At 56.1% G+C, this 18408-nt stretch overlaps 7 protein-coding genes across 7 annotated transcripts; 3 read left to right on the top strand and 4 right to left on the bottom strand.

The window, feature by feature from the left end:
* Window positions 1-55: 55 nt before the first annotated feature.
* On the top strand, window positions 56-1546 carry L226DRAFT_571349 (peptide chain release factor 1; the record flags this gene model as incomplete). The annotated part of the gene is made up of 6 exons (XM_067684543.1): window positions 56-232; window positions 286-390; window positions 445-885; window positions 941-1048; window positions 1106-1195; window positions 1253-1546. 6 exons carry the CDS (start codon window positions 56-58, stop codon window positions 1544-1546), a joined length of 1215 nt encoding a protein of 404 aa, XP_067535032.1.
* Window positions 1547-2729: 1183 nt separating this feature from the next.
* L226DRAFT_463450 (uncharacterized protein) lies at window positions 2730-7354 on the top strand (the record flags this gene model as incomplete). Its single annotated transcript, XM_067675791.1, has 12 exons — window positions 2730-3405; window positions 3465-3574; window positions 3624-3724; window positions 3780-5013; window positions 5068-5242; window positions 5300-5342; window positions 5407-5932; window positions 5990-6247; window positions 6309-6396; window positions 6451-6728; window positions 6785-7031; window positions 7083-7354. 12 exons carry the CDS (start codon window positions 2730-2732, stop codon window positions 7352-7354), a joined length of 4008 nt encoding a protein of 1335 aa, XP_067535033.1.
* Window positions 7355-7398: 44 nt separating this feature from the next.
* On the bottom strand, window positions 7399-8336 carry L226DRAFT_535342 (uncharacterized protein). The gene is made up of 4 exons (XM_067680885.1): window positions 8261-8336; window positions 7771-8201; window positions 7601-7704; window positions 7399-7547 (listed from the first exon to the last, which is right to left on the bottom strand). The coding sequence occupies exons 2-4, from the start codon at window positions 7864-7866 to the stop codon at window positions 7523-7525; spliced, it is 225 nt and encodes a 74-aa protein (XP_067535034.1). The 5' UTR covers window positions 7867-8201; window positions 8261-8336; the 3' UTR covers window positions 7399-7522.
* A 28-nt stretch (window positions 8337-8364) lies between these two features.
* L226DRAFT_463731 (MFS transporter) lies at window positions 8365-10402 on the bottom strand (the record flags this gene model as incomplete). Its single annotated transcript, XM_067675808.1, has 10 exons — window positions 8365-8425; window positions 8480-8768; window positions 8819-9072; window positions 9131-9173; window positions 9226-9323; window positions 9383-9517; window positions 9570-9638; window positions 9691-9796; window positions 9855-10065; window positions 10148-10402. The coding sequence occupies 10 exons, from the start codon at window positions 10400-10402 to the stop codon at window positions 8365-8367; spliced, it is 1521 nt and encodes a 506-aa protein (XP_067535035.1).
* Window positions 10403-10957: 555 nt separating this feature from the next.
* Window positions 10958-12550, bottom strand: L226DRAFT_613309 (uncharacterized protein). Its single transcript, XM_067686492.1, has 4 exons — window positions 12173-12550; window positions 11981-12102; window positions 11753-11928; window positions 10958-11704 (listed from the first exon to the last, which is right to left on the bottom strand). Exons 1-4 carry the CDS (start codon window positions 12455-12457, stop codon window positions 11160-11162), a joined length of 1128 nt encoding a protein of 375 aa, XP_067535036.1. The 5' UTR covers window positions 12458-12550; the 3' UTR covers window positions 10958-11159.
* A 191-nt stretch (window positions 12551-12741) lies between these two features.
* On the bottom strand, window positions 12742-15260 carry L226DRAFT_508851 (apses-domain-containing protein). Its single transcript, XM_067678193.1, has 5 exons — window positions 15145-15260; window positions 15049-15080; window positions 14827-14996; window positions 12928-14771; window positions 12742-12873 (listed from the first exon to the last, which is right to left on the bottom strand). Exons 1-5 carry the CDS (start codon window positions 15166-15168, stop codon window positions 12799-12801), a joined length of 2145 nt encoding a protein of 714 aa, XP_067535037.1. The 5' UTR covers window positions 15169-15260; the 3' UTR covers window positions 12742-12798.
* A 631-nt stretch (window positions 15261-15891) lies between these two features.
* Window positions 15892-18145, top strand: L226DRAFT_463593 (phosphatases II; the record flags this gene model as incomplete). Its single annotated transcript, XM_067675796.1, has 5 exons — window positions 15892-15932; window positions 15997-16252; window positions 16309-16401; window positions 16453-17046; window positions 17099-18145. 5 exons carry the CDS (start codon window positions 15892-15894, stop codon window positions 18143-18145), a joined length of 2031 nt encoding a protein of 676 aa, XP_067535038.1.
* Window positions 18146-18408: the final 263 nt, after the last annotated feature.

The following is an 18408-nucleotide window of genomic DNA, read 5'->3' on the forward strand; positions in this document are numbered from 1 at the left end:
CCGGGACATTCGGGCCTTCCGCCACCTGTCCGCCTCTCGTCTTTTGCGTCCATCTATGTTTCGACCTGCTCTCCGTCAACTCAGACTATCTCGCGCTTTCACAACAACCAGGACCGCTCTTGCACAAGTACAAGCTCAGCGACAAGCGACCTATGCACTCAAGGTAGAAGATGCACCCATAGTCCAGTATGTCAAACGGAGAGTCGAGGAGCGGCGGAAGCTGCAGTCGGAGGTACGTATCGTGCACATTGTTCACTTCGTGCTATTTACTGACGAAGGCCACAGATATCCGATGACGCCCTTTCAGACGAGGACATACAGAAAGTGAGGAAAATACGGGAGCTTGAGCCTCTGCAGGATGCTTGGACTGAATGGAAACATGCGAAGGAGGTCCGTGTCACTGTATATGCCTCGGCGAGTATATCTGACCGCACTCAACAGTAGTCTCTAGAAGAGACATTGCCGCTCCTCAATGACCCAGATCCCACCATGCGAAGTATGGCTGAAGAGGAGTACGCGAGCCTCTCCGATAATATGACCCAGATGGTCGAGAACACCTTCCCTTCGCTCCTTGTACCACCCTCAGACACGGCTCATTTGTCAGCCATCATCGAACTGAGAGCGGGTGTGGGAGGTTCGGAATCTGCCCTGTTCACGGCCGACCTGGTGCGCATGTACACCCGCACTGCCCAGTCGCAGGGCTGGACTGCCACCATGCTTGGCAGCAATGTCCTTGAGACGGGTGGCATGAGGGATGCCATCATGGAGGTGAAGGGAGAAGGGGCGTACGATGCGCTGAGGTGGGAGAGTGGGGTGCACCGCGTCCAGCGCGTACCAGCCACAGAAACCAACGGACGAGTACACACGAGTACCGTCAGTGCCATGGTACGTGACGTTCGTGGGTGATATTGCACCTACTCTCTCTTATCAGCTTGCATAGGTGCTCCCCTTGCTTGAAGAAAAGGGATCAAATAACGAAGACGATGACCTCTTTACTATGGACGAGGTTAAGGTTGAGGTTATGCGCTCTCGAGGTGCTGGTGGTCAGGTATGTCCTACTCGTGACGTGGGCGCTGTACCGTGATGACCTTGCCAACTTGAACAGCACGTCAACAAAACGGAATCTGCTGTTCGTCTGACACATATACCCACTGGCATTACCGTTTCGATGCAAGACGAGCGGAGCCAGCATCAGGTGCGTTCTCTACATGTGTATATGAGGGTATGGTTCTGAACAGTATTTTCCATGCAGAATAAGAGACGAGCCTTCCAGGTGCTCCGTGCGCGTCTCATGGACAGAAAATTGAATCAGGAGATGATTGACCGGCGAGACCTTCGTCGCAGTCTCGTACGGAGCGCTGACCGGAGTGAGAAGATCAGGACATACAACTATGCTCAGGACCGGGTGACGGATCACAGGCTCGGCATGTCCGTGAAGAACCTTGACTCTGTGATGGAGGGCGACGGGTTGCAGGACTTCCTCAAGGCCCTACAGCAGCGGCATCACGATGAGCTGTTGGAGGACGTCTTGTCAGAACGATCCTAGCGATGATCTACGTTCTCTGAAGCAGGCTCTGTTGAGCTCCTTGCGTGCACAAGCTACCTATATTCCATCTCTTTAGTAATCTTTATATTCATTTGTGCAGGGTAGCAATAGATAGTCACAACTCCGTCTGTGAGCGAAGATCGACGTACCTCTTCTCTGCCTGCAAGGTGGTTTGGGGTCAGTTCGTGCCCTTGTGGTCGTCCTTAGGGCCGCAAGCTCAAGACCACCATGAGGTTGCATAAGCGCTTGCAATAAAACATCACATGGATCGAGCGTCTCTTTGGTCACTCCCCCCGACACTAGTACTTGTTCGCCCAAGTTGCTGCAAGAACCTCGTACAGGACGCAGTCAAATACTACCAGTCCTTCATAGCATATTACGTAAACCAGTTTGTGCATCATCCAAACAAGCGGAATCCGAACTGAACGACTGACGTGTACCTTCGATAGAGCTTGCTTGTCGGCACACGGGCAACCATCCCACTAAGTGTGGTTAGCTCTGTTCTCGGATACGTCCACTGCTGTGTAAAGCCACATAGTTGAGCACTCAAGTGCGGACGCGGTGCTCATGTCGGCCGACTTGGAGCCTCCTACCAAGAAGCGCAGGACAGGTTCTGCTCCACCACAGACGACGCTCCCCCGGCCAATCTTATCCTCGGAAACCGCATTTGTTGAGCTTTCGCGTAGCAATGGTCAGGTTCACTGGTTGTGATGCCACCGTTCATCGCTAACTTTAGTACGCAGTTCTCGCGGTGGTTGACAGTCAAAAGGGTGCGGCGCATGACATTGCTATTCGGCTATTCGTGCTCAACGTTCTCGCAGACAAGCTCAGCCTCTTTCAGACCGTGATTGCACAGAGCATCCTCGCACAGCAAACTGCAGCTGCCAGTGGTCCTCATTCACACCGTGTCGTCCTCTTCGTCGTTGAGTGAGTCAGAGTCTCTCGTTGCACACACTGTTCAATGCGTTCCAAAAGCTGACCTCACAACAGTGACAATCTCTCAATCTCTGAGTATGCGACTGAACTGGAGAATATGGACTTCTCAGTTGGGTCATACACAGTCGCCATGCACACCTCAGGGACGAATCAGTGGCCGAGTATTACCTACAACGACATTGTCGTCGTAGCAGCGAATGTATGCCCATTCAGCCGCCCTGCCGTGTTGTCGACTGAAGTTGTTCAGATGCTAGTGGACTCACTCGCCGACGGCAGCATCAAGCTCTCCCATGCACATCTCGTCGTCGTCAGCGACGCACAGAGAGTCGTGCCTATGGTGACTCCCCACCCGGTGTTGCGGCTGATGTCGGACTTCCACAGCAAAACGCCAGCTGCCCCTAGGGTCTTCGCTACTCTGCAGAGCTCCATAGATCGCTGGGCGAGTCTTGATCTTACAAGACTGGAAACACCCTTGCAAGCACGGTCGTTCTTCGTCGCTCCTACGAGGAATTTGCAAGGAGACATTTGGTCTGGCCCGATGGAGTTGGTCGTCGAGTACGAACCATACTGCCCAACTCAAACAGAACCAGACGTCTCTGCGGCAGTCCGCAAGTCTGACCCGCAAGGCACGTTGTTCCGCGCGCATCACTACCGTCGTGCCTGTCGCGTTTTCCTTCAACTCGGACCCTACGCTGCCTACCTCTATTGGAAGTCTGTCATGACGACCAGTCTGTCAAAGGGTGGACTGAGCGAGTCGACCATCGCAACTGGTCTGGAGAACCTGGAGAGCGAGAAGCTGGGGGACAAGCTCGACATCGACGTATCGTCAAGGACGTGCAATGCTACACCGAAGCTCGCGAAGTGTGTCCAGATGCTGGAGTTATGCGAGAGATATGGCGCCGCCTTCCGAGGTGTTGTCTATGGTGAGCCCATTTACGGAGGAGCGCATTGGTAGACAAGAGCTGACATGCATCGCCTCTAGTTCAGGACCGAAGCGTTGCACGCGTCCTATCCGACTTGCTCGGCACTCAGTTGTCTTTTCTACGGCCTGCGGTTCTGTGTGGTTCGTCTTGGCGCGGTGTCAAGAGTGGAGTGAGTGTCCCAAATTCTGGAAATAGTCATGAGCTGATGAATGCCACAGAACGAGACCCTGAAAAGTTTCGAAGCGGGAATTCACAACCTATTGGTCTCAACAAAATCATGCGAAGACATGGACATCGCTCCAGCCGGCATGATCATCCAGTTGAGGGTTTCATTTCGCTGACCTACTGCGAGAGTGCTGAACAAGCTGCAATAGCTTCGACCTTTTCGAAGACCAACTCTCGTACGCCTACAGCCAAGCTCACAGTAAGGGACGCCAATCTCACTTGATCTACATGGTCGCGCGAGAAAACAACGAGCACCGGCGTATCGTGACGCGTCTGCAGACTTCTGACGACGCGGTGCGTGGCTGGATTGCCGACCTTGCACAAGGACAGGAAGGAACTCCCCCACGGACGATATATACCAGCTTTGACCCATACACATCTGATGGGGAAGACGAAGACGAAGAAGTGGAGTATATCCTCGACCCTACGACCAGCGCACGGATTCACAAGTCAGGTGCGGTGGCGGCGGTCTATCGCTTCATAGCGGAAGTGTATCCTATCTCCGGCGTCGATGACGGTACAGTCTCTCTCATATTGGAGGAACAGCCTGGCGAGCACGGAGAGGCGACCTATCACTACACCCTCTCCTTCCCGGTGAGTACCCGCTTGCCTACCATCGTCGGGCCACGCTGTGCTTCGAGGTGGGAGGCTAGGCGAGAGGCGTGCTATCAGGCATGCAAGGAGCTGGTCCGTGTTGGTCTCATGAACGTGCGCCACTTCCCACAATCCGGGAGCGCAGGGTCGTTCGCCTCCAAAGCTCCGAATCGACAGAAGGCGAAGACGACAGCGAGCGCGTTCGGTTATCCGCGCAAAACCCCCGACTTCTGGCCCAACTCGCAGTCTGGGCCCCCGACTGTGCTCTATCCCACCGTGGTGGTGCCAGAAAACTTGGGCGACGAGCCACATGCCCCGGTGCTCTTCCTGACGAGGGCGCCACTCCCTCTCATTCCAGAGTTTACGGTGTTCTTCTCTGGGGCCGGCGCCACAGTGCACTTTTACAAGGGCGAGCCGATCGAGGTCACTGACGTGCAGCTGAAGGCGTTACACGAATACACCCTGCGCGTCAGTAAGACTCTTATGAACAAGCCTCTGGAATGCCCGGTCGGGAACATGCTCTGCTATTTCGCACCTCTGGACTCTACTTGGCACTCAAGCCTGTCTGCGCATTGGCCCTTGCTGTCTCTGGGAGAACACATCCCGTGGGATGCTGTACAGCTTGCTGCAGACTACTTTGCCATTCCCCTTGTAGACGGAATAGCCTCTCTGGACGAGAGAGCGCAAGACGCGATAGTGCTCGACAGGCAAGTCGAGTACACCAGTCGCTATTTCTTGGTGAAGGTCAGACATGACCTGACTCCTTTGAGCAAGGCGGAGGACAGTCCAGTGAGTAGCTTGCTCAGCGTGCTATCAAAGGGTATGTGCTGACATCTTTCGTAGCGTGAGGCGGAGTACCCCAACTTCCTGGAGTACTGCAAGGCGCGGATAAAGGACTTCCAAGGGCTCGATGATGAGAACCAGCACATGATTGAGGTGAAGGTCATCCCAGCACCCGTCAACAACCTACATCCGACTTCAGGTCCCCCAACCCCGCCGGGTCGTCCGCCGTTGAAGTGTGAGTGCTTCTCCCTGCCTGTCTATATGCATCTCATGCGAATTTAATATGTTACAGATCTCATTCCGGAGCTCTGCTACAAGTTCACTATCCCAGCGAGGTGAGTCGGATGCTAGCGTAACGATGGACCGTATATCCTCATCATCCTCATTGTGGTCACGCAGCACGTTCCGGACACTCTGGCTCATGCCCTCCATCATGGAAAAGATGAACATGTACCTGCTCACGAAGGAGCTCAACGCCAAACTCTTCCGCAACGCCATTCTCGAACAACAGCTGCACATCGCGCTCTCCACGCCCGCCCTCTGGACAGAGTTCGACTACGAGCGGCTCGAGTTCCTCGGCGACTCCTTCCTAAAAGTCGTAGCCTCCAACTTCCTTTTCGCCACGATGCCCGGGGCGGACGTCGGCGCGCTGCACACCGCGCGCGGGCCCATCATCAGCAACAAGTCCCTCCAACAGGGTGCCGCGCGCATAGGCCTCCCGTCGTACATCCAGCACAAGCGCTTCGTCGCGAAGCTCTGGCAGGTGCCCCTCGCCTCTGATATGCCCCCCAGTGCCACCAAGCGAGAGGACGGGGACGGGGACGTTGAGATGGCGGAGGCGGAGCAGGAGCCGAAGGATAAAGGCAAACGGTCGAAGAAGCAGCGCCAGGCAGACGACTTGTATACTATCTGGCTGGGCGACAAGGTCGGTGGTGGAGAATTAGTCTATTCGCACATGTTCATCTGACGATTATCTATTTAGACCATCGCCGACGTGGTCGAAGCCATCCTCGCTGCTTCCTTCCTTTCTGGGGGCCACGAAGTCGCGCTGCAGACTGCTAGAGTCATGCAGGTGAACGTCCCCAATGTCGCTCAATGGGCCGATTACGCACGTCTCGCAGCCGAACATGGCACGTCCGGCCAGAACGCCGGCTCTCCCCCAACACCCGCTACGCTCGAAGCCGTGGAACGCCTGTTCGGGTCGCACTTCCGAAAGCCAGAGTTGGTCGGACAAGCCCTTGTGAGTTTGTCCTGCCATACCATCCTTCTACGCTCTTTGAATCGTCACTGACATCGCCCAGTCGCATACAGCCAAGGTCGACCACAAGGATGTCAAAGGAAAGAGCTACGACACTCTCGAGTTCTTGGGGGATGCTGTTCTCGACTTTCGTAAGTGCTGCGCTGACGCTCGACGATTCATGTAGAATTTGACCGCATTCACAGTGGTCGCACGCTGGGTCTGGGAACGATACCCATACCTGGGCCCCGGCGGCATGTCGCTCTTGAAGTCAGCGATGGTCTCGAACGAGACGCTGGCCGCATTCTGCGTCCACATCGGCCTGCATCAGTACCTGCAAGGGACCGCCAACGATCTAAGCAGCTCTATTCAGAAATACGTGGACTTCATGGAAGAGCTCCGGAAGAAGGAGTACGACCTCGCTACACGAGAGAACCGGCTGCCCGGCCAGTACTGGATCGAATTGCCGCTCGCGGCACCCAAGGTACGTCTGTCCGCGAGTACCCAAGGTTTGACTCTCCTTGCTGAGCAACTCTGCAGTGCTTGGCGGATGTCGTTGAGTCGATGCTTGGGGCGCTGTACGTGTCGGACGACTTCTTCGAGGCGGGAGTGGGCAACTTCTTCGAGAACGTCTACAAGCCGTTTATCGAGGCGCACATCCGTCTGCAGACATTGTCGGGCAACCCGAAGACCACACTACTGGAATTCCTGCAGGCAGAAGGATGTGTGAATAACGCAGTTGTCAAACGGCCGGCTGAGAAACAAAACCAGCTTGTGCATATGGAGGGTGAGTGGTACAGTAGCATTATGATACACAGACGCTGACATCTCACTACAGTCGTCGTCCATGGCCAAGTCATTGCGAGCGTAGTCGACGCATCAAACGCCGTCTCGACACGCAAGGCTACGCTCGGGGCACTCGACTTTCTCGCAAACCACCCAGACTTCCTGTCGCGGACCTGCAATTGCAAGACCGCCGCCGCCGACCAGAAGAAGACTCCCGCCAAGAAGGAGAAGGAGCCTGCAGAGAAGCCGGCATCGAAGAAAGAGGAAGATGAAGCGTCGGAAGCAGAGGTCGAGGACTTGATGGACGCCGTGAACGAGGAATGACCTCAGATGCTCATGTATGGCACGATCTAGCATCACTTACTCCTGCATGGCACCACACCTTGCGTAATCACACATCGTAAGATATGTTACAAAAGCCCGTCCATCTAATTCTAAAGGTATGCCGGATACAAATTAGGTGGTCTACAATAAGTGCATGCTAGGCGCAATCTATGACGCGCCAGCGGACTTGCTCCTGCACAGCACGTCAGACCTCGTCCACGACGATGAAGCATGGTGAACACGTACAGCTGGTAGTATGCGGCGACGAAGGGGACGGCGAAGCCAGAGATGAGGTATGCGGCGACCTTGGCACCGAAGAGACCCTTCTTCTCGTAGTCGAAGGGGATGTGCTGGTAAACGGGACGAGGGTCAGCGGCCTGGAGGGCACGCTGCACGGCTCGGGGGACGGGACGCACCTTGTACTCGCCGTGCATGGAGCGCACGGGGGCCGCACGAGCGCGGACGGCGACCTGGCGGAGGGGGGCAACAGCGGAGCGGGCAAGGAGGGACATGGTGGTGGTCGAGCGTAGAGATGCGTGGGAAGACGAGCGGACCCCCGCGTTCGCTGTGCTTATATGCTCCTGCCACGTCGGCCGCAACGGGCAACCGCCATCCGAAATTTGTTTGCCCGGATGAAGCCCGGTTGGCGGCCTGCACAGCGAACCACTCACCCGCCAATCACCGCGCAGAACGTCTCGCACTCGTCGGCGTCTCCCCACAGCCAATGATCGGGCCTCGCTCTTAGGCGCGCGCCCCCTGCCCAATCCCCGCCATGTCCCTGGCGGAACAAACTTCCGCCATCGCCGATGTTTTCCGACACACATCGCGATCGCACCCGATGTCAGCGCTGACAGCAAAAAATGTGAACTTCAGATATTGCACAAGGGTATAGCTACATGGACCAACTGCTGCAGTCTATCGACTATTAGGTTGATGTACGATATGTCCAGGTCGTCAAGATGTCGTGACTAGTATGTGCGTGAGTGGAAACCAAACAGCTGCAGGAGAGTTTATGCCGCCGCAAACCGCGAGTTCGCGCGCAGCCTTGCTCCGATTTTGTAGAAGATGAATCTAGATGCACAGTCAATATCCCATGCCCCGCAAGCAAAGCAATCGGGCACTCACGGAAGAGGTGCCATGAGAGTGGTCAGCCCGGCAAGCAATGCGGTAGCGCCGACCGTCCCTAGCCTGTGATACATCTGCGCCGCAAACAGTGGGAAGACCGCGGCAAATGTCGAACGCATCGCACTGTTCGCCGCCATTGCACTCGCAGCGATAGGCCGGTAGGCCGTGACGAGATACGTGAACACACCCGTGAAGATGAAGCACGTTCCCGTGCCAAAGGGAATCGATCCGATGATGGGTCCGATCCAGTGCACATGTTTATACGTCGTGAACGCCATGATGAAGAGCCCTGCAGGCCTTGTCAACTTTTGTCAAGTAACATATAACGAGAGGGCACACCTATGGGGGCCAATACGCCGCCAACTTGCGCAATGAGCAGGCGCACCTCCGGTGGAGGATGGCCGTTGTTTTTCTCTGCTTCACGTCTGAACACCCAATTCCAGTATGGTTGCGAGGCCAAAGCGATGACCATGCCGACACCAATACCCAGGAAGGCGAGACCAGTGGATTGGACATTGAACCCATGTACTTCTTCAAAGATGATGGGGAATGCCTGGAATGCCAGATATAGGATCCCGAGAAGGAGTGCAGACCTAAGCGGCAATCAATATATGCTGCGTCCGAATCAATTCAATGGATGATACAACATACCACATATCCAAGAGCAGCGCCATGCGATCAAAGAAAAGGAGCTCTGAAGGGATAATGTAAGCACGTCATAACCAGACACGCACCAACACACTTACTGAAGGGCGTGTATACACTGAACATGATCATGCGGAACAAACTATGCTTCTGGACTTCAATCGGGGCGTAGTACTTTTCACTCTCAGCCTTGCGTAACCTGTATAACGGATCCATCAATCGTCTACAGCATGCATAAGAGACCGGAGGAGAACATACTTTCGCGCCTTGTGCTTGAGAATCACAGGAACGTATGTCTCTGGAACACAAGTGTAGAGAAGGATGATCTGAACGAATTGCCAGATGAGCAGCACTCGATAGCACCACCTCCAATCGGTGTTTTGCACGATGAATCTGCAAGAGAGCAAGTCAGCATGCGGTCTCACGGTCATGGTCGGTGTAGAACACATACCCTCCAATGAGTGGACCAACAACGGGACCGATGAAGGGAGAGATCGTATAGACAGCCATAGGTCTGTGTCCCTGCTATCAGTACGCGCTCCTGACCAGGCAACGCCACAACTCACGTTGCAACGGTGTGATTGTCGAAGAGGTCACTAACACTTCCCCCAGCTACGCTGAGGAAGGCGGACCCACAAAGGCCTGTTATGAACCGGAAGACGAGGTATGTTGCTGAAACCCGAGTGTGTCAGTCTTCATCGCGCATGCATTACAGTTGCAGCGTACGTACCCATATCAGGAGGGAACGCTGTTGGCCAGGTGAACGCGAAGAAGAGGACATAGGAAATGCGGTAGATGATATTCCGGCCGTAGAGCTCAGAGAGCGGGCCCATGACGAGCGGGCCAATGCCGAGCCCCAGCACGTACAGACTTATACTGAGGATCGTGACTTCATGGACGGTATGCAAGTCTTGTGCCAGCCCCGTCTCCGTGAACGCCGCCTACAGTAACATCAACGACATTGGACGCAGTCCGTGAATCCCGGAGTCGAGCAAAAAGAGAATATGCGGAGATATGACGCACCACAGACGAGGCAAACGTCGCACACAGCGACGACGTGCTGATCACAATCACCGCGAGCCATTTCCTCCATGCCGGCAGCTGCTTTGGATCGTCCTCGGGCGCGAGCGAACAGCAGTACGGGTCTGAGGAGTCAACCGACCCTGCAGAGGGTCGCCGCTCGACCTCAGGTTCTGGGTCCGGAACCTGCTTGGGCGTTTGTCCGGTCTTCTCGATGTCGTCGTTGAGCGTGATCGTCTCAGAATTGTTTGTAGCCATCGTGCTATGTCCTGGGCAGCTAGGCTGGTCTATGAGGAAGCTGGAGAGACAGGGAGCAGACGGCGAATTCGCCGGAGGTTATATACGACATAGAGAGTCCACTCGCGCGCATGATGGTTCGTGGGGCTGGCGCACGACGGAACGGACGACCGTGCTGTGTCAGCTGTCTGTCAGCCAATCACTGCCGCCCTCCGCTCCCTAAGCTTCCTTTTTTAGTATTCCGATCAGGGCTCCTTCGAGGACGATCTCTCACCAACGCCTGGTGCTCCCCGCAGTTGCAGAGGCTAGCTGGGGCAAAGGCCATGGTGTCAAACCCGTGCAGTCGCCCCCATCTACACACATGGCAATAACAAGGCGAGTGAGGGATTCTAAGTTCGCCAACGGCTCCTCAAGGTCGAATCTCCGGACGGTGTTTCACGACGCCCGAACGGCGTCGGGAGGTTTTGTGGGTTCCAGCCTGGTTTCACTTCGCTTTGCACCCTAGTCGTGGACATCGACACGCCGATACCGAACGGACTGAGCTACGTATATCGCGGAAAGGCTCTTCATTAGAATCCTCCGTTTACCGCCCGGGACCGAGAGCCGTCAACAAATGCCGACCGGTATTCTATCGTTATGCGATGTGGGTCACTCGCAGGTCAACGAGACTTGCGACAAGTAGATGAGCTAGACAGCATGGATTACCTCGCACGGCGTGCCCGCTGAAGGCCGTCCGCACGATACATACAATAACACATCAGCCACACTCCACCAAACTCTACGCCGACGCAGTGGGCTTGCTCGAAGACGGGACAAACTGGTTCGGCTCGTCCGCGAGCACGAGGTTGCGCAGCTTCTCGTTGCGTTTCGCCATCTTGCGGGCCTTGCGCTGAGCCTTGCGCTCCAGCCGTGCCTCCGCGCCGCGGTTCCGCCATCTCCGCTTGAGCTCCTCCTTGCGGTCCTGCGCGAGCCGCTGCTGCCACTTCCACGTCGCCTCCGCACGCGCCTCGCGCCGTGTGCGCCCGGCAAGGTTCGCGTACTCGGCCTGGATGTACTCCTGCAGGAGCGCCTTCGTGCGGGCCTGATGCGCCTGCCAGCGGGCCTGCTTCTTGGCGCGGCCGTGGGGGTTTGACAGCTCCTTTTGGAGGTTGACCTCCACGGGCGATTCCCTGGGAAGCGAGACCTTCTCCGGTTTTGAGAGGGAGGTAATATACTCGTGTTCGGAGGGAACACGAGGGGCAGGAGACATAAGGGTGGATGGCAAGGGCGGAGGTGTGTAGGTGACTTCGTTGACGACAGCTTCAACGGTGTCGTACGCACTCGCTGGACAAAGGTGAGCACATATCAATACAACGAAGAGACGACACGCACGTTCAGGCCGAGTCACGGCGGTTGTCTTCGGCCACGGTATCCTGATAGACGAGAACTTTTCCGCGGAATAGTTGGGAAGTTTCGGCGACGTGTTCACCGCGTATCGTCTCCAAATCCAATAACCTCCCTTCCGGTTGAAGTAGGGCTGGGACATGGTAAGACGTGTCGCGAAGACACTGAGCGAAACAATCAGGATAAAAAGCACCGTCAGTAACAAATGACACGCACTTCTGGACCTTGGGGTCAGTAGAGCTACCCTCGGGCGGGTATTCGTACTTTCCGACAAGCAGCTGGCATTGCGAATACGGCACAGACACGCCAGTCCCTGATTGCGCATCCGGCACATAGCCCTACCCGTCCCAACAACCAACGACGTGATGATGAGGTCCAATACTCATGAGAGCCATGCAAGGTGCTTACCGCCTTGTTGATCTCCCTCTTCAAAATCACCCTATTGGTCAACTTGTTGATCTTATGCACTTCGTGCACAGTACCCTTCGAGTCACCGCGCAGTTTCACGAAGTCCCCGGGGACAATGTTCCAGTACTTGATCCTGTCCTTCAACTTCGTATCCTTTGGCCTTGACTGCCCCGGCAAGAACGGTCCACGGATGAGGAAGCGCGGCACGGGCAGCAAGTGTCGGAAGTCGCGCGTGAAGATCTGCGTCTTGGCCGCATAGGCCAACTCACGCGCGGTGATAGACATGGCGCCGTTGGATCCAGTCCACGAAAGCGAGAGCAAGAGACTGGGAGTGAGACGGCGGACTCGGAGGTGGGTCCTGCACAAGTCGCTGGAACTTGAAGACGTCCAGCGTGACACCGAGGACCTTGCTCAGAATTTCCAGAAGCGCCTTACATAAGCGCGAGTACGCGCGCACGCGACCGCGTCCAACTCCCCACACGACGCATCGCAGACTCCCAACATCTCCCCAGAGGAAGCATTGGCTTTCACGCCGGAGTATTGCACAACAGAAACATCAACGATAGCGAGCTTCGAGATACCCAAAGCAATACACGATAAACTAGAATACAACATATCTGCTACACTCAGCTGACCGGTAACCCTGCTCGCGCGGTGCCGTTCCACGCCGTAGATGAACTCGGCTCTTCCGCCTCCAACGTCTGCACAACGTGAATGTGAGACACAGGCATAGAAGAAGGCAGCTGCCCACGCACCTCTAGTAGCATGCCGACGACGCCGTCGACCTCTTCTGGCGGAATGCCCCCGCACCCCGCACTGATGAGCCGTCGGTACTCCGCCATCCTCCCACCGGTCCCCGCCTCCGCCTGGAACTTGACGAGGTCGTCGAACATGCCTTTCCGCCGTGTCCGGTGCCCCGCCAATTCCTCTCGCAACCTCTCGCATTCCTTCCGCAGCTCCTCCGGGTCTGTGGGGATGTTCGCGTGCAACTCGAGCAGGTCCGAAATGGGCTCGCCTGCGGAGACGAGCTGCCCGCCAGACGCTGCACGGATTCCCCGCTCACGTTCCTCCTCGTCCTTCACCCACTTCTCCCAGCCCAGCCGGAACCGCTTTCCCATCTTGGCTCGGAGATCCTCCTCGAGCTGCGCCACCGTCTGCTGCACGGCTGGAAGTCCCTGCGCCTGCGTCTTCAAGTGGGTCACGGTTCGTTGCGATTCAAGGATCTCGGACTGGATGTTGTTGAGGAGCGCGTTCGCCTGAGTAAGGTCGCGGTCCTTCTCCTTCAACTCCTGGTCGAATGCGGCTGCGAGGCTGTCGAGCATCATGGTGATGTCTCCAACACATCGCGTGGCTGCTTTCTGACCTGTTACGGAGTAGTGTAGGGACGGACGCTCGCTTTGTGTCAGGAGTGCGTAGGTGGTGGAGCCGTTGCTGGTCGTACCATCGGGATTGCGGAATGTTAATGGGCGAGCAGGGAGAACGGGGGATGAGCGGAAGCGTTCGTCTTCGAGGATGTAGTCCTCGGTCGTCTTCCCATCGCGGTTCGCGATCTTGGGGTCCGCCCCGTGATCAAGCAATAGCTTCACCAGGCGTTTACTCCGACACCGAGCAGCCATGGTAAGCGCGGTCTCCCCGTCCTCGTCCTGGAAGTTGATGATGTCTGCGAGCTCCCGTGGGTAGTCAGCGAGTCGCTGCAGGACTGTCTCCATGTAGTATCGCGCGGCGTGAGTCTTGCCCTTCGACATGGCGACATCGACGATGTGATGGAACACGGTTCGATTGCTGTTGTCGATGTTCAGAGTCGAGCGGTGGAGGAGCTCATAGAGCTCAGGAAACTTCCGGACGTCATAGTTGTTCGCGAACATAACGCTCCGCATCAATGCCGTCTGGCCCGCTTTGTTCACCTTGTAGATGTCCGCGCCGGCAGTAAGCAGCAGCTTGACTATGCGAATGCGACCCATGGCGCTAGCCCAGTGCAACGCCGTATGTCCATCGTCGTCAATGGCCATGTTCGGATCGAAGGTGGGAGGAGGGTTAATGAGGATCTCGGGTATCTGGTTGGAGTCGGAGATGAAGTATTCCAGAATCTGGTCACCGTACGCCCCCAGGTCTGCACCATTCGCGCCGTACCCTTCATCCTCCTCTTCTTCTTCCTCGTTAACATGCCTGTGTTTCCGTTTCCTACTCGGCATGGGGGACGGCGATCGCTCGTCCTCGTCCATCGCGTTTGATATAGACGCGGAAGGGCCAGGGCTGCTCCGAATGGGTGAAGGTGTTCGCGAGCTGGATGATGCTTCGGAAGGTGAAGGAGTCATTGTGCCATCTTCTGACCCGCGCACGGAAAGAGTCTCGACGTCAGTCCCATCACCGTCCTGTACTGTTCGTTTTGGTTTTGAGGACCTTGTGCTAATGACAGAGTCTCTCGTTAGCTCACCACCACGACGTATGCTCGCCTTGGATGACTGAGCGGAGATCAAGTGCTTGGGGGCAAGAGGAGGGCTCGTGTTATCCGGTTGAAAGTCAACGATGGGGCGCAGGGGCAATTCGCATCCATATTGCTTGCAGAGGGCAAGTCCCCTGTCAAGGGGAATCCATGTACCTTGACAACGTTAGCCCATGCGGCCGATCAAAGGGGCCGGTATTGTGCAGCTTACCTTGGTACTTGCCATAACCGCCTTGCACCTTCTCGTGCTCTCCCTTCTGCACCTCCCGTTCTAAGATACGCGTCCTCTGCGGCTTGTCAAACCCGGCCACCTTGAGAATCTGAGTCGCGTTCAGCCATGAGTCGGATCGCCTCCGCATCACAGCGACGCCTTTGCACATCCTGCCATTCATCTCAGCACCACAGAGCGCGTCAAACGCGTCATAGTTCGTACATTTCGTAAACAGGTATACCACTGTATGTGGCCTAGGTGGATCAGAGCGTTGCGACAATGAGCAATGCGACGCCCTGAAATGAGCAGGGACTTCACCTTGAAAATCTGATTGTCCGGCATGACGCCCTCACAATTTGAAGCCTGGCAGCAATAGAATCTGACGAATGAAAATGTGCCGTCCGGATAGATTCTGGGTAAAGCAGACAGTCGAGGGCGAGGAGGTAGAGGATGAGAGCGATGGCCGCCTCTGACGCGCCCACCTGCTCACGCGTTAGCGCTCGTCGGTGCTCTCACGAGCACGCGTCACGTCTTCTGAGCGTCTTCCGAATCCCACAAGTTTGCTTCACATGAACAACCATAAACACATCCTCGTTTCTGTACTGCTCAATGCTCTGCTGTTGTTCTCTGCGATAGCCTCTGCGTTTTCTGAGGGGCGCAATACATTGGTGCCGACGTTGGTGGACTGGGTAGCTCTTGTCCGCGCCGAACGCACGCAGTAGCGGTAGCTGGCAATTATGGTTCTCCAGCAGCGCAGGTGGACATCTGCCGGTCAAGTGTCCTTTCCGTGCAACAGCATAGCCATTCTACCGCATGCCAACAACGAATAACTGATTCGTTGTCCTTCTAACGGGATAGAAAGGAGACGCGAAACGCGCCCGTAAAGGGGAGGATACCGCGTGTCGGTCACGTGACCCCGTGCTGCCAGACGAACTGAACTCGCTCAGTCGGTCTGTCGCGCGACCACCTCTTGCTTCTGAGCCTCCACCCTTCCCGCTGGTCCTAGTCCCCTCTTCGTGCCCGGTTACGCCCTCGCTTACCCTGCGTAACCACCTACCACCGCCGATGCCATTGCCTTGCGAGCCACTCTGTCATTTCGGGGGAAGGTCGGTCCTCCCGTTCCCAGGGATCGCGACGACCAGGTTACTGACCACGGTGGTTTTGGTACAGGTTATACTTTACCTCCTTCCCCCATCCGGCACCAAGACATGAAGTGCTCAATGAGTTGGCGAAGGACCCCGTCAACGTCCCGGATGTGCGGGGAGTGCCCAGGGGATCGTCCTCAACCACGCCCGAAGACGACGAGCGATACTGGTACTTCACGATCGACGATCAACTGCTGTATCTCTCGTTCTTCCAGGACTGGGGCCCGCTGAACCTGGCAATGGTGTACAAGGCATGCATCCTGATTCACGAGATACTCCAGGTATGTCACTCATGGCGTGTTGGCTCCCTCCCTCACACGACCCCATGTCCGTCCAGGACCCCGCCATTATCTCCCATCGCATAGTACTCTACTCGTCAAGCGATCCTCGCAAGAAGGCAAATGCCGCTCTCTTGATGGCGTTGTACGTGGTGAGTACCTTACTTTGTGTGCCTCCGGCGGCTCCCGCTGATGTGCTGCAGATGATCGTTCAACAACGACCGCCATGGGAGGCTTTCCATCCTATCGCAGAAATCGAATTCATGCCCTTCCGAGACGCTGGCAGAGGGCGCTCGGACTTCAATCTCAGTATACAAGATTGTCTCTGGGGCATCTACAAGGCCATGCAGAATGGTCTATGCGACATGAACGAGTTCGATATCGTGGACTACGAGTTCTACGAGAAGGTGGAGAACGGAGACTGGAACTGGTTAACACCCAATTTCATCGCATTCGCCTCGCCCGTCGACCCCGCATGGATCAAGCGGGAGAAGGACAAGAGAGAGCAGGAGAATCAGGCAATCGTACCGCCTAGTTCGCCGACGAAGGCGGTAGCTTTGCAACGAAAGCTCCCGACACCGTTTCAGAACTGCTTGGAATACTTCGAGAGGCAAGGAGTCAAACTCGTCGTACGACTCAATAATCCCCTCTACGATTCCCAGCTCTTCAGTGATCGTGGTATCGAGCACGTGGAGCTGTACTTCGACGACGGCACGAATCCTACAGATGAAATTGTACGGAAGTTCATAGACATGGCGGACGAGGTAATTGAACGCGGCGGAGTAGTCGCAGTGCATGTGAGTATAGATAATAGAAGCTTCCGTAACCACTGACTCATGACTCGCTTAGTGTAAAGCAGGCTTGGGTAGGACGGGTACTCTCATTGGGGCGTACCTCATCTGGAAGTATGGCTTCACGGCATCGGAAGCTATCGCGTTCATGCGTATCGTTCGTCCGGGCAGCGTTGTCGGACCGCAGCAACAGTACATGTACCTCAAGCAACTGGAGTGGACGAAATGGGCGGCAGTAGACGAGATGCGCAAACTCCAACAAACGTCTATCTTCACAGCCACCAAGCTTGTTGCCCCTGTTACTCCTCCTGCGGAGACCGAAGACGAAATGGACGTGTTCTCGGAGACCACGACGACAACGGTTGTGATGGCGTCGAATGGTCCGGCGCCTGTACCTCCCGTCACGCCCAGCAAACACGTCGCTGCTGCAGCTGCGAAGGCGTATGCAATTGCTCCTCCAGGTCAGCCACGAAAGACTCCGGCAGCGAAGAGAGTTGCGTCCGACTCGGATGCGGAGGACGACGACGTGCTACCTGCGCTCGGTGCTGCACCCGCGCCTGTACGGCGAAACAAAGTCAAGCCAGCCTCCGCACGGTCAGCCTCTCAACGAGCTCCTGCCTCAGAGCAGCGCCCCACTCGTGTTACGCGGTCAGCAGCCACCGTGGCCGCTAAGAAGGTCAGCAACGTGCTCGGCGCCAGCAAGACTACCAAGGCGAACGGTCAATTACCGAACAAGATCCCTCGTCTTACGAAGGAGACTTCCGCTCGCGGTACGGCGAGTGGTTCGAAAGATATCCCTCTCCCATCAGCTCCAGCAACCACTACCTCTCGTCCCCTGCGACCTCGGCACCCTGGATCCCCAACGCCGTCGCGTCTCCCGACTCTTGTGGGAAGCAAACGTTCGCACCACAACTCCACTGGATCTGTCCAGGAGTCGCCTGCTGCCGCTGCCGCCATAGCGAAGTCCGCTCTGGCGGCGTCTGGTACCTGGGTCGCCAACAATGCATCCTCGGGGGTCGTACCCGCCTCGAAGTCGGAGCGCCCTGGTCTGCGGAGTGTGCGACGAAGACGCAGCAGCTTTAGCTCAGCGGATGTTGTGGCATAGGACTGAGGCAGTGCGTTGACCGAGCTGGTTTCGGATGTACGCTTTCACCGTCGTCTTCCCATCGTCTACTCTGCACCATCTTTACCCGTGTCCTCACATCCCATATCTTTCCCTATTTTCACCCAGTGTCGACACGAGCTTGGTTCACTCCATCTACACCTTCATTTGTGAATATCTATCGCTGTCATTTGTATGCATTGGTTCTCCCCTCGTTATCGTCATCGTCGTTGTCATCGCCATTCTTTTGCACATCGTCCCAGTCT

Source organism: Lentinus tigrinus (genome assembly GCF_003813185.1).
Source record: "Lentinus tigrinus ALCF2SS1-7 unplaced genomic scaffold L226scaffold_13, whole genome shotgun sequence".
NCBI lineage: Eukaryota > Fungi > Basidiomycota > Agaricomycetes > Polyporales > Polyporaceae > Lentinus > Lentinus tigrinus.

Coding starts and splice junctions, on each gene's coding strand:
- L226DRAFT_535342 (XM_067680885.1), bottom strand. CDS start 7,866: ATGTCCCTCCTTGCCCGCTCCGCTGTTGCCCCCCTCCGCCAGGTCGCC. Junction 7,705..7,770: donor CCATGCACGGCGAGTACAAG/GTGCGTCCCGTC, acceptor CCCGTTTACCAG/CACATCCCCTTCGACTACGA. Junction 7,548..7,600: donor GTCGCCGCATACTACCAGCT/GTACGTGTTCAC, acceptor CGTGCTGTGCAG/GAGCAAGTCCGCTGGCGCGT.
- L226DRAFT_613309 (XM_067686492.1), bottom strand. CDS start 12,457: ATGTCTATCACCGCGCGTGAGTTGGCCTATGCGGCCAAGACGCAGATC. Junction 12,103..12,172: donor AGAGGGAGATCAACAAGGCG/GTAAGCACCTTG, acceptor TGGGACGGGTAG/GGCTATGTGCCGGATGCGCA. Junction 11,929..11,980: donor ACTGACCCCAAGGTCCAGAA/GTGCGTGTCATT, acceptor TGTTTCGCTCAG/TGTCTTCGCGACACGTCTTA.
- L226DRAFT_508851 (XM_067678193.1), bottom strand. CDS start 15,168: ATGCCGGACAATCAGATTTTCAAG. Junction 15,081..15,144: donor CGGACAATCAGATTTTCAAG/GTGAAGTCCCTG, acceptor TGATCCACCTAG/GCCACATACAGTGGTATACC. Junction 14,772..14,826: donor CGGTTATGGCAAGTACCAAG/GTAAGCTGCACA, acceptor AACGTTGTCAAG/GTACATGGATTCCCCTTGAC.